The sequence below is a fragment of the Microtus pennsylvanicus genome, chromosome 10, assembly GCF_037038515.1.
Source record: "Microtus pennsylvanicus isolate mMicPen1 chromosome 10, mMicPen1.hap1, whole genome shotgun sequence".
Lineage (NCBI taxonomy): Eukaryota > Metazoa > Chordata > Mammalia > Rodentia > Cricetidae > Microtus > Microtus pennsylvanicus.
Genome location: NC_134588.1, coordinates 110,641,831 through 110,654,861, shown reverse-complemented (window position 1 = coordinate 110,654,861; position 13,031 = coordinate 110,641,831). Strand labels below are relative to the sequence as shown.

General features: G+C 49.0%; 1 protein-coding gene across 2 annotated transcripts in view; it reads left to right on the top strand.

The window, feature by feature from the left end:
* Nucleotides 1-12,353, top strand: part of Hhat (hedgehog acyltransferase) — a 252,716-nt gene extending 240,363 nt beyond the window's left edge. The window contains exon 12 of one of the 2 annotated variants that reach the window (XM_075989510.1): nucleotides 10,951-12,353. In XM_075989510.1, coding sequence (XP_075845625.1) covers nucleotides 10,951-11,042 — 92 coding nt within the window. In that variant the 3' untranslated portion in view covers nucleotides 11,043-12,353. The remainder of the gene's footprint in view (nucleotides 1-10,950) is intronic. The other variant, XM_075989511.1, reaches the window with a different exon arrangement.
* Nucleotides 12,354-13,031: the final 678 nt, after the last annotated feature.

Sequence of the window (13,031 nt, the reverse complement as noted above, 5' to 3'; positions counted from 1 at the left end):
AATATAACAACAATTCAACCCCCAGAAAACCTACAAACTCATGGAAACTGAACAGGTAACTACTGAACCACCCCTGGGTCAGGGAAGAAATAAAGAAAGAAATTAAAGTCTTCCTTAAATTCAATGAAAATAAAGATACAAAATACCCAATCTTATAGAACACTATGAAAGCAGTGCTAAGAAAAAAGTTCATAGCGCTAAATTCACAAATTAAAAAAAGACGGAGAAAACTCACATTAGAGACTTAACAGCACAGGTAAAAGCTCTAAAGAAGAAGAAGAAGAAGAAGAAGAAGAAGAAGAAGAAGAAGAAGAAGAAGAAGAAGAAGAGGAGGAGGAGGAGGAGGAGGAGGAGGAGGAGGAGGAGGAGGAGGAGGAAGAGGAAGAAGAAGAAGAAGAAGAAGAAGAAGAAGAAGAAGAAGCAGCTGACTCACCAAGGAGGAGAAGAAGACTGGAAAAATCAAGTTGAGGGTTGAAATCAACAAAATAGAAACAAGGAAAACAATCCAAAGAATCAATGAAGGAAACAGGGCTAGTTCTTTGAGTAAAATCAACAAAATTGACAAACCCCTATCCAAACTAGTTAAAAGGAAGAGAGAGAACACACAAAATAACAAGATCAGAAATGAAAACGGAGCCATAACAACAGACACTGAGGAAATTCAGAGAATCATTGGGTCTTGTTAAAAAGCTTATGTGTGACAAAGTTGGAAAATGTAAAAGAGATGGACTTGTTTTTAGATAAAATCCAAATACCCAAATTAAATCAAGACCAGGTGAGCAGCACACAATGCCTGTCTGCACTCTATGTGCTACCATACAGTTTGTGAGCTACGAGCAAGGGGCTAGAGGTTAAAATACACAAACACACAGACAGAGAGACAGAGACATGGACCTCTAGTCACTGGTAAGAAGCCCTTTAAACAACAGCACCCTGGAGGCTTAGCACCCAACAGTCAATTGGGCCAACAGGTGAAAACCTTATCCTCTGATCCTCAAGGCTAAGGCAACCTCTTTTGGCTAGAGAAAGAAGAGCTGGAGAGATAGCTCAGTGGTTAAGAGTATTGGCTGCCCTTCCAAAGGTAAGAAGTTCGATTCCTGGCAACGACATAATGCCTCACAACAATCTGCAATGAGGTCCTGTGCCCTATACTGACAACAGAAGGGAAAGGCAGGAGAGATAGCTCAGTGGTTAAGAGCATTGCTTGCTGAGTTCAATAAGGTGGGACCCAGGGGACCCAGGGGACCCAGGGGACCCAGGGGACCCAGGGGACCCAGGGGACCCAGGGGACCCAGGGGACCCAGGGGACCCAGGGACCCAGGGACCCAGGGACCCAGGCTCCTGTCCTGGTCCAGTGGTTGTATTCCTCCATGATCCCACAAGGCTCTGTGGCCTGAGATTCTGGCGGAAGTGGGTCCTTAGGGAAGGGCGCCCATGGCAGCTGAAAACCCTGTGACTGTCAGCAGAACCGTGACTTTCATAGGATGACCCCGCAGGGTCCCTTCGTCTTCACAGGACAGTGACATAAGAACCCTTGCCCCATCCATAGTGAGTCTGGATGCACTTTGAGGAGAGAGGGGGCCTGGGTCATGGCCTGTTCTGCCTCCCCAAACCTTTGCCTGGTCTCAGCACCCTGGAGCATGAGCCGCCTGCAGCCCTTTGACCAGCAGTGAGAGGACAGGCAGGCTGGGGACACTGTCCTCACCATCACGTTCCCTGAGCCCAGACCTTGTCTTTGCCTCTGCCTCTCCCATCTCTCTGCTCCAGGAGCTAACGCTGAGAAGCCCGTCTCAAACACCATGTGTACATGTGGAACCCACATTCTTCTGGGACTCTCCTTCTGAGACGGCAAAAGGCAGCCTGGGTTCAAATCTGCACTGACGGTTGGCTCAGTACCCTCCAAGGAACACCACAGCCAGCCTGTGTCACTGGCTCAGTGGTGGGAGTGGGCACGAGAGAACAGTGATGGTGCTGCCAAGCCCGGTGCCACTCCTGCCCTAGAAGCAGTGACCGCTGGAAGGGGGAGTTCTCCCTCTGTGAACCCCAACTTTAAACTCTGTCCTGTTCCACAGTGTACCTGTCAGCAAAGCAGACTTCTGAAGAGTCAGTTGGTGGGCTGGCGAAGTGGGAACACAGTGATTTTGACAGCAGGCAGGAACACCTCCTTCCTTGCTCGGCTGGCTCCCTCGGTTCCCAGCCCACTGTGGTGCTGAGGGCTTCAGGAAGCAGCTTCTGCTGTTGGGAGCCTGCCGTTGGTTCTCTTTGTTCCAGAATTCAAGCCGAGTCCGTTGGGATCTTTATTATAACAGCTGTGCTAGGCATGGAACACACCGATACACTTGCCCACCCCTATCCCCCTTTACAGATGTGCACATGGTCCCAACAGTGATTCCCTTCCTTGCTAGAGCCTTCCGGAGGATTTGCTGACATCAGCGACAGCGGTAGGTACAGAGTGGCACACATCTCTGCCCTGCCATCGTCCGTGTGTCTAGGGAGTCATGGTAAGCACACACCAGGTGTCTTCCTCCCATCACACCGACAAGTGCAGATGATGCCCAGGCGTTTCTGTCTACTGACTACATCCTACCATCTGGGAAACAGAAGCCAAACAGATAGATGATGTGTGGGTGTGGCTTGGGCCCTTTGCATTTTAGTTAGCCTGAGGAGGGCCGTGCAGTTTTATAAATGGGAACTGAAAGGTAGCTCACTGTTCTTTCACCATGTGAGTCCTGGGAAGAAGGAAGAGGATTCCTCACCTTCGGGAAAGTGCAGCCTCTGTCTGCTGTGTGTACCTGTGGATGTGGAGAGCACATTTGGATGCTGGGTACCTTCCTGTGGGGACAGATAGGCTGGCCAGCAAGTCCCAGGGATCCTATTGCCTGTCCCCCTAGTCCTGGGGTCACAGACGTAGACCACAGGGCTGAAGATGTCACTCAAGTCCTCATAATTGCAAAGCAGACATTTTCCCCACTAGGCCATCTCCTCAGTTCTCCTCTATGGGTCCTTCTGAGAATTCAGCTCTGAAGTCTGTGCTCAACCTCAGTCCAAATATATATCAAATGAGCAATTCTAGAAATAATTCATAAATTTCTGGCTGTGAATCTGAAAACCATGATAAAACATCACATCGTCCTACCCCATCCCACCCTGGGTGTGAGTCACCCCTCCAGTCAGTATGCCTACATTATGTTACTGCCACCAGTTCAGGGAGCCGGGCTTGTATAAGCAGGCGCCCTCCTCCTGACCCAGCAATCAGCAATAGCCTACTGCTACACCACATGCCTGTGTCATTCACCTCCTTCATCTTATCACATATAAACAACAGGACACTAGCAGAGAGACCGCAGTCACTGGATGTATTGCTGTATGTTGTTACACTGGTTTGCTTTGCTATGGCTTGTTCATTGTGTTTGGCTTCGAGTTGAAGTATGTTGCAGCTACGTGTGTAGAAGAAAGCCTGCTGCCTCAGGCATCCACCAAGGTCTTGACAGGCTTGCCTGAGGATAACACAGCCCCTGTTCAGATGTGGATGCGCAAAGCACTGGACTCTCAGCTCATGGCCTTTTCTGTCAGGAGGCAGCTTTCCTTAACCCATATGATAGGTGGGCAGCACCCACCATGTTGCATAGCTTGGTTATGAATTAACCATGAGCCACAGTCTCTGAGGCTGTACGAGCAGCCGAAGCTAAGGAGGAGAAACCGTTGGAAAGCCCGCACTGGGCAGCCTTGGCCACAGTGTAGCAGAGTAGCAACAATGTTGCAGACAGTTTCCTGGGAAGCAGATACCCCACCCCGGTGGCCCTGGAGAGAGAAAATGTGTTTGTTGGCTCCACCTCTGCGTTCCTGTCTGGATCAAGATGAGTGACTCTGGGCTGTTCTTCTCGCCCCCTCAATGTCACATGAAATAATTTTACTTTATGGCAGTGAGCGCTTGGGTAGGGACAGGAAGAGAAATGCACAGGAGTTGGCTTCATCAGGATGTGAAATTGACTGTGAACAAGGTGATTTATACAGGCTGCTGTGGGTGCTGTTTCAAATGAGCACACAACAGCCTAGCAAGAAACGCTGCTGAGGATGACAGGGTGCTCCCTGGGGGGCCTGGCTCTGTCCCCCTGCTAGGGCTCTAGGGTCAGGCCGTAGCAGGAGTCAAATGACTATGACTTTGATGGTGTTGTTAAAAGGGTCATCTGAGCGCCTGGGATGAGCCCTTCACACCTACAGGCAGAACCCAACACTAATGGAGGAACAGGACTTAGCACAGTTTCTCAGTCCCCCTTGTGGGGCGGCGAAGGTCTGAGGAACAGGGGTGCCCAAGAGAGTTAGATGCTGTGACTTGTGTGACCTCTTGTGAGTGACCTTGGGTACCTGGGGTCAGGGGATAGCATGAGATTCAATGCAGGCAGGAACAGGCTGGGAGACAGCCTGCTTTGAGCCCAGCTGCCTTAACCTGAGGCAGGTAGCATTTCAGAGCCCCGCAGTCAGGTGCACTTTGAAGTGGGTCTGCAAATTGGCTGGATGGTCCTTAGTCTTTCTGTCACTAAGAGATAGGGTGCATGCTTCCTGCTGAGACAGGCTGTGAGATTGGACAGAACTAGAAACAGTTAGATCTTGAGGGATGTCCACCTGTAGTCTACTGAGGAGCACCTGTGGCAGAGGCCTTTCCTTCAGCATCCTGCAGTCTCTGGACAAGTATGGCCTTACACTCACATTCATGCCCCAGGGAACCTGAGCCTTGCCTTCTCTGCTGCCCCCTCCCTTCCTGGCTTTAAATGAGACTCTGTGGGTACATGGATGCAGCCTCCTTACCCTTGGGTTTCCATTGCAAACACACAAGAATCGTTTGGAGTTTTGTCTGTTTTTTGTTTTTGTTTTTTTTTTTTTCCTCATCAGAGGATGGAAAAGAGACAGGAAGGTCTAAAAACCTGGGTTTTGGTACGACATTATTCCTCAGAACTTCCATCTGTTCCCCTGGGGTGTTTGGAATGGGCTCAGCAACTCACCGGCATCGATGCCTGGCCAACTTTGTACATCTCATGTGCCTGTCCCTGGATCAGTAGCTAGCCCTCTGCCGGGAAAAGGTTCCTGCCCCACAGCTTATTAAAGATCTAAATTTAGTCCAGGAGGAAGGGCCTTGGGCTCACGACCATTTGATGAATGGCTTGCAGGATCTGGCTGCCACCACTGGAGTAAATAGGATTTAAGTGAAGCACCTTGCCATCCGCTCACCCCCACTCACTGGATCTGCACATCGTTAAATACACTATGCTGTCGGGAGCTGTACTTTCCATGAAAGCAGCCCTGCAAAGGGGCATTTGAATAATGGATGGCATGGTGATATTAGACCTCACGAGAGGGGCAGAGAGAGCCTAGGCAGGCGCCTCTGCTTCTGGGATGAGGCGAGAGCTAAGGAGAGAGGTGCCTTCCTCTGACTGGAGAGTGAGCAGCACAGGCTGCGAAGAAGCTGCTTCTGTGGTTGGCAGGTGTGCAGATATTTAACACTGGTGCAGCCTCTATGGACCTGCTCCATGAGCCCTGAGAGTTCTGCCTGGGGCTGGTCTCAGTGAGAGAGAATCTGCACTTTAGCCCCCAAATCCATCAACCCCTAAGACTCTGGACTCTTTCTTCTTCACCATCTCCTAGAATCAACTCCTTATTCAGTTTTCCTGTTGGCCAGACATATTTGAGCCAACCTGTTGGCAGAGGCTCTTTGTGGAGGGTGACCTTAACCAGGACAGGCTGGGACCTTTGTTCCAGCCGGAGGACGGTGCATCAGGAGGCAGCAGGCCTTGTTACCTTTGAACTTTGTGGTTCTTTTCCTTTCTCAGAATGACTTTGAGTCTCATGGAGAGACTCAGTGGCTTCATGGGACCAGAAAGGGGGGCCTATCAGCTATAAAAACCTTGAGTCCATCTATGAGGGTCCCGTGTTGGTATTCCTCAACCCTCAGGAAAACTGTCCACCAGGAGGTGGTCAGTGGGTACCAGGGAGCTTACAGGGACAGTGGACAGAAGGCGCAGGGGCCTCTGGCTGGAATACTTGCTTGGGTGGATGGAGATAAGCTAAGGCGGTTTTAGTTACAGATAATAGTAATAGATTTTATAAAAAGACAGGACAATGTGATATAGTTTTTTCTACTCTAGGATTAAATCTCACCTTCAAGCATGGGAATGAGCTGGGGGCCCTTTAGAGGCGGTGTAGCGTTGAACAAGAACTTCTATTGTGCCTGTGTGTGCTGTGTATATGTATGTGTCTTTCTGTGACATATCTCTATGTATGTGTGTATGTCTCTCTGTGTGTGCATGTGGGGGACATCTGTGTGTGTGTGCGCACGCATGCGTGTGCATGCCTGCGATATATCTCTATATGTGTGTATGTGTCTGTATGCATCTGTGTGGTCGGTGCATGTGGAACGGCATGTATGTACATGTATGGTATGTTATGTGGTATATATCTGTGTGTGTTATACATACATGTGCAGATACACACACCTGTACATGTTCAACCTTAGGGGTCTCCTTCTAACTCATCCCATTTTGTTTTTTGGGACAGCATCCTCACTGAACCAGGAGCTAGCTATTTTGGTTGGGCTGACTGGCGGGTGACTCCCAGAATCCACCTGTGTCTCCCCAGCACTGGGTTTACAGAGGCATGCCATTACACCTGCCTCTTCCATGGGTGCTGGGGTTGAACTCAGGTCCCCATGCTTGCATAGCAAGCCCTTTGCACATGACCCACTGAGCCATCTGCCCAGTTCCCAATGTTGTGTTTTACCCAGATTTTATAGCATAGTCCCTGAAAACACATTCCCTTCACGAACTTTTTTGTTTTTTGTTTCCTTTAAAAAGAACAGCCATAAAAAAAAAGAACAGCCATTTATACCTCTGCGTTGAAAGGATTACCTGAGCATGTGTGATCTTGTAAACGTAGCAGAGTCTGTCACGTTTGTAAGCTTCGCACATGGACAGGACACATAGTGCTGTCGACCGAGAGGCTGGGCCAGAGGGCTGTATCCCTGTCCGTCATGTTCACCTGCTGGCCCCCAGACTGTTTGCTTCGAGAAATGGTCAACAGTGGGCTGTGGCGTCTGAGAGAGCAAGGTGACAACTGAAGTGCTGAGAAGCACATCGCTCAGTGGGCCTTTGATGGGGTGACTGACAGCCCCTGCATTCCCCAGCATGCAGTTCACCCCCCTAGCATGAGATGTGGATTGATTTCTCCATGGGATACTGATGTGTGCTGACTCAGCTATGTCAGCCTGTCCTCTGCCAAACTGCAGGGAGAAGAAGGAGCATCTGAGATGCCCTGGTGGAGGAAGGGGGGCTCCAGGAGCCCAGAATCAGGCCCTGACACTCTCAAAAGAACCCTCCCTGGCAAGACGCAGGGCTGAACACTCCACCTCATCTGAAAACCAAACCGTGTTTCTTCATGTGCTCTGTTTGAGCTCCTTGGGATGTCTACAGCCCAGGATGTCACAGCCCAGTGCCGCCAGTCTATGACTTGTAATGTCAGATCGGTTTTGAGGGTTTTGTTCTAGCATCATTGAAAACCATAGTGAAATAAACATTTGAAATCATTCTCACTATCAAACTATAAAACGTTTGCCTGGTGTGAAGGTGCGAACGCACGAGCCCAGCACTGGGGAGGCAGAGGCAGACAATCACAAGTTGGAGGCTAGCATGGCCACACCGTGCCCAGACCTTAACTCAGAAGAGAAATGAGGGGGCGGGGATGGATGAGGAACTTGATGAAACTGTTTCATCAGCAGGAGACATTTGCACCCATGCTTCTGGTAACCACTGATCGTTGTCATTGCAATCAGTTTGAAATTTATATAAATGGACTCATTTACTATATATTATTTTCTCAAGGTCTTCAGCCTCCTATTTTATTGTGGTAAATTTTACATAACTTAAAAATATGGTTTTAGCTATTTTTAAATGTAGTTCAGGAACATTAAGAACATTGGCATTGTCACGTGGCTGTCACCAAAAACTGAAACTTTGTCTCCATCAAGTGCTTCTCATTCCTCTCTTCTTCTAGCCCCTGCTACTGCTTGTCCCTTCTGTCTGTGAACTTGGCCATTCTGGGGCCTCGTATAAGTGGGATCAGAGATTTGTTCCTTTGTGTCTGGCTTATTACATAACATGATATCGTCAAGTTCCATGGAGGCTGTTATATCTGTCAGAATTTGCAACTCACCCGCCAGCTTGAGTTGCTTGTATCTTTGTGACCATGTTGTGACCGTGTGTGTGTGCAAATATCTCTTGTAGGTTCTGCTTTGCATTCTTTAGTCACATGTATTATAATTCTATGTTTGATTTGATGTCTGGAGGAATCTCCATAGTGGTCGCCACAGTGGCAGCACCATTTCTCCTCACGTGTCATGTGGGAGGGACACTGGTGTGTGAGGACATGCGTGTATCATGTGCCTGGAGTTCCAGATGATTGTAAACTATCATTCACATGCTGGGAATTGAAGAACAGCCAGTGTTGTTAACTGCTGAGCCGTCTCTCTAGCCTGACTGTCATTCTTTTGAGACAGGATCTCTCGCTGCAATGGCAGCGAGCCTGAAGGACCCACCTGTCTCCACCTCCCCAGGGCAGGAATTTCACGTCCATACCACCACATTTTTTCATTTTCACATGGGTTATAGTGATGGAACTGGGGTCCTCGTGCGCACAAGGTAGCAACACCAGAGTGAAGCAAGTTGCAGGTCTCTAGATTCATGGAACCCCCTGGAAATGCCAGAAAAATTCCCAACTGTCTTGAGCAATATCCCCTCTCCTCCCAAATTCACATGTTCCAGGAATCTCTAGATATGTCAACAGTTGGAAATATAGTCATTTCAGATGTAACTAGCTAAGAGTTGTAAAGCAATCATCAGGGCAGCGTGTCGGGGACCCACGTCCACACAAGGGCAGGTGGCCACACAAAGACAGAGGCCATGGTTAGAATGGTACAGCTGAGAGCCACAGGAAGGCCAGGAACTGCTGGAAGCTGGAAGAACCAAGGAATAAGACCCGCCTGGAACCTCCAAAGGGAATGTGGTCTGCCAACACCTCGGTTTCAGAATTCTGGACTGGAAGACTATCAGAGATTGTATCTGAGCTGTTTTAATCCATTAGTTTGTGGGCATTAATTATAGCCATGGATAACACACGCACTAGCAGACATGGGCTGGACCATAATGCTGATGCTGTCTGGAAGCCAGCCTAGGCAAGGGTGGGAAGAAGACCAGGTTCGATGTCCCTGTTGTCCACTGATCTTGCAAGAGATACACTTCTGTGTCCCTTACCCCTCTCACCGCTTCCTTTTCTCTAGTGACTACCACATTCCTGTCACCATGCAGAGCTGTGTGACATTTCACTCAGCATTTATAAGTGCGATAGTTAGGAGGTTTCTGTAACACTAGTCTAACCTTCGAGATTTGTGACTTTGTCAAGGCTGGGATGGCAGAGCCGGGGCCTGAACTTGAACCCGCCACAGGGACATAAAGCTCACATTAATAAAAATGACAGCTAGTGGTCAGGATCAGAACTCTTTCCCACCCATACCTTACTTGCCCTCAGACCTATGCAGCGATCTTGTCACATGAGCCTTGTCCCTTGGTGGCTTGAGGTACTCTCGCTCTTCCCATGTGCTTCAGCTTAAATGGGCTTTGTCCACTCTTTTCTGTTACTTAGTGCTTAGGAGGATTGTAGTAAGCCCTACCGTGTGTGCCTGTCTTACCTGAGGTGGCATGGGAGCACCCCTAGGCCTACTGTGTATGTCTGTCTTACCCAAGGTGGCATGGGCACACCTCTGAGCCCCACTGTGTGTGCCTGTCTTACCTAAGTTGGCATGGGGGCACCTCTAACGCAGCACCGAATCTGTAAAGTTTGGCTTCTGTATATTCCACATCACCTCCAGTTCTCTAACGTTCCCAAGAACATTTGACATTAATATTAAAAACAAGGGCAGGTCAGGTATCATAAGATGTGTGTTTTAGAAGGAGCTGCTAAAAGCTCTGAGGCCTGTCTTTAAAGATTTATTTATTTTTATTTACATGTATGAATGTTCTGTCTGCATATACATATGTGTGCTCTGTGTGTTCTTGGTATCATAGAGGCCAGAAGAAGGTATTTGAGCCCCTAAAATGGGATTCACAAACAGTTGTGGGCTGCCGTGTGGCTGCTAGGAACTGAACCCAGGTCCTCTGTAAGAGCAGCAAGTGCTCTTAATGGCTGAGTCACTTCTCCAACCCCAAACTCTGAGGTTTGTTTCCCCCACATGATTTACTATTTATTTGGTTGCTTTCTGTTTATTTAATGTGTGTGTAGGTGTGTGTGTGTGTGTATGTGTGTGTGTGTGTGTGTAGGTGTGTGCGTGTATGTGTCTAAGTGCTTGTATGTGTACCACATACAGCAGTGACTATGGAGGCCAGAATAGGGCATTAAATTCCCTGGAACTGGAGTTAGAGGCAGTTAGGAGCCACTATAGGGTTTCTAGGAACTGAACTCCCATCCCCTGCGAGAGCAGCAAGTGTTCTAACTGTTGAGCCATCTCTCCAGCCCAAGTTCTGAGTTTTGAAATCTGATATTTAATCTTTAATAATTCTATGCAATAAAATAATGGCGTTGTATTCAGTGTGACAGCCAGTCTGCATTTGAAGACTAAGCATGGTTCCCACAAACAAGGCTTTTCTCCTGGATATTTGCTTTAGTTTCCTCAAGACCTGCTCCTTAATCGCACGCCCTATTTCTAAGTATGCTTGCCTTCCGGTAATGTACCGCCACTTCCAGGTGACCCCGGTGAGCACTCAGGATCCCGCCTGCTGGGTGCAGACAAAGCTGGCTTTCTGGCAGGCCTGCATTTCAGTTGCCCTCTCCTCAGAGGACAGTTTGCCTGTGAGGGAGGGAAAGGCCTGCCCAGGCCTGCTAATCATTCTTTCTCTTTGCCTCTTCACACAGGCTGGCCATGGGTGACCCTGTCTGTCCTGGGGTTCCTGTACTGTTATTCACATGTGGGTATTGCCTGGGCTCAGACATACACAGTTCTCTAATGCTACTGGCCCAGGCCAGCCTGGCTATCAGCCTTCAAGGGACATGGCATTTTAACTGGACCTCTTACTCTGAGACCATCCCTGAGGACACCTTCCACTCCAGGACCACCCCTGAGGACACCTTCCACTCCAGGACCACCCCTGAGGACACCTTCCATTCTGAGACCACCCCTGAGGACACCTTCCATTCTGAGACCACCCCTGAGGACACCTTCCATTCTGAGACCACCCCTGAGGACACCTTCCATTCTGAGACCACCCCTGAGGACACCTTTCATTCCGAGACCGTCCCTGAGGACACCTTCCACTCCAGGATCATACCTGAGGACACCTTCCATTCCGAGAGCATCCCTGAGGACACCTTTCATTCTGAGACCACCCCTGAGGACACCTTTCATTCCGAGACCACCCCTGAGGACACCTTTCATTCCGAGACCACCCCTGAGGACACCTTCCATTCTGAGACCACCCCTGAGGACACCTTCCATTCTGAGACCATTCCTGAGTGATCACCTTCCACTCATCTTCTGCTGAAGATGCTTCATTCCAAGCCTCACATCTTTCTCTATCACAGAAAATGTACAACCTGAAAATATTCTAATATTGGAGCCTCAAAAATTCTCTGCCTACCCCAATAAGCCTCTCAGTGCATAAGCTAGAGTTCAGAGCAGTCTTGGGTTCTTCCCAACTATACATGGTGACATCTGTTCTAGAACTTACCATAAACCTGTTGAAAGGTTCAGCACAATGGACACTTATTGTCTGGGAGTAGACGTCCTGGTCGGGATAGGCCTGCCTCTCTGAGACATTCCATTATGTTTTGATGACCCTTTTCCATGTTCTGCAACTGGGGACTCTGGACTGGCCTGCACGTAATGGTCCTTAGCAGGAAGGCGGCAAAGCCATAGCCATGTTCCAGGTGGCCTGGCTAGCATGGGTAATGGACACATGGAGCATCCCAGGAAGTTCTGCAGTCTGAACCTTATTGGGGCATCCACACAGCTGCTGTTCTTCAAGACCTGCAGCCATGGAGTTCCCTGACCCTTCTTTCTCAGCCCTTCTGTTCAGCATGGCAGTTTAAAAGCCAGAAGATGGGTGCTCCCACAGACAGGTGCTATTGGGAAAGTCCTCAGGAAGGGTGTTGGCCTAAGGTCCCACATGCTAAGTGTGTTTTGCTTAGACGATTTTATTGTCTTATTCTCATTCAAATAACTGAGAATTTATTGCATACTCTTTGTTATATAGATAATTTACATTTTTCTAGACTTATTTTGGATATTTTTAAATAAAAAGATTGAGATCTAAACCTGCATAACTTGACACTTCATCCCTCCAGATAGATGTTGGGCAGGCGACCGCTGACAAGAGGTGAGTGACAATGAATTCTGCGTGGTTTCACGGGGGACGAGGAGAGGGAGGCAGCTTTCAGAGGAGCTCGTGTGTGGAGCAAATGTGGACGAATGCTCAACACTCCAGCTGTATGAGTTTTTACTGCATGACAATGAGGTGGAAGGGCCAATGGGGCTTAGTGCCGCTTCATTCTCTGCAGGCGACTGTCCTGAATCATCCCTGGGAATATCTGCTCAGTGGAGTCTGCGTCCTTAGGATGCACACCCAGTCACCAGGTAGATCCACTAGGAGCTGCTGCCATTGGGAGGGCTGGGAGGGGCAGACACTGAAGGCCTGGAATGAGTGTGTTGTGCTCACTGGAGCAAAGGGGGCAGGTAAGCTGAGCATTAATAACCTCACCAGTGGCTTGGTAAGGGGGAGACACGAGGCAGGTGACTTTGGGGTACCAGGAGGTTCTGAGGATCGGGGAGAGGAAGAATGGAAATGAGTGTTGTTTAGTTTCATGGACCAACGAGAGCAAGGATCTGTGGTCAGCCAGAGGGAGTCTGGGTGAGGCCTTCAAGTAGGGAAAGGGCTTGCTAGGAAAAACCACTGTGTAAAAATGGTTATCGGGAAGTGTCTAAAGTGGAGACATCGTAT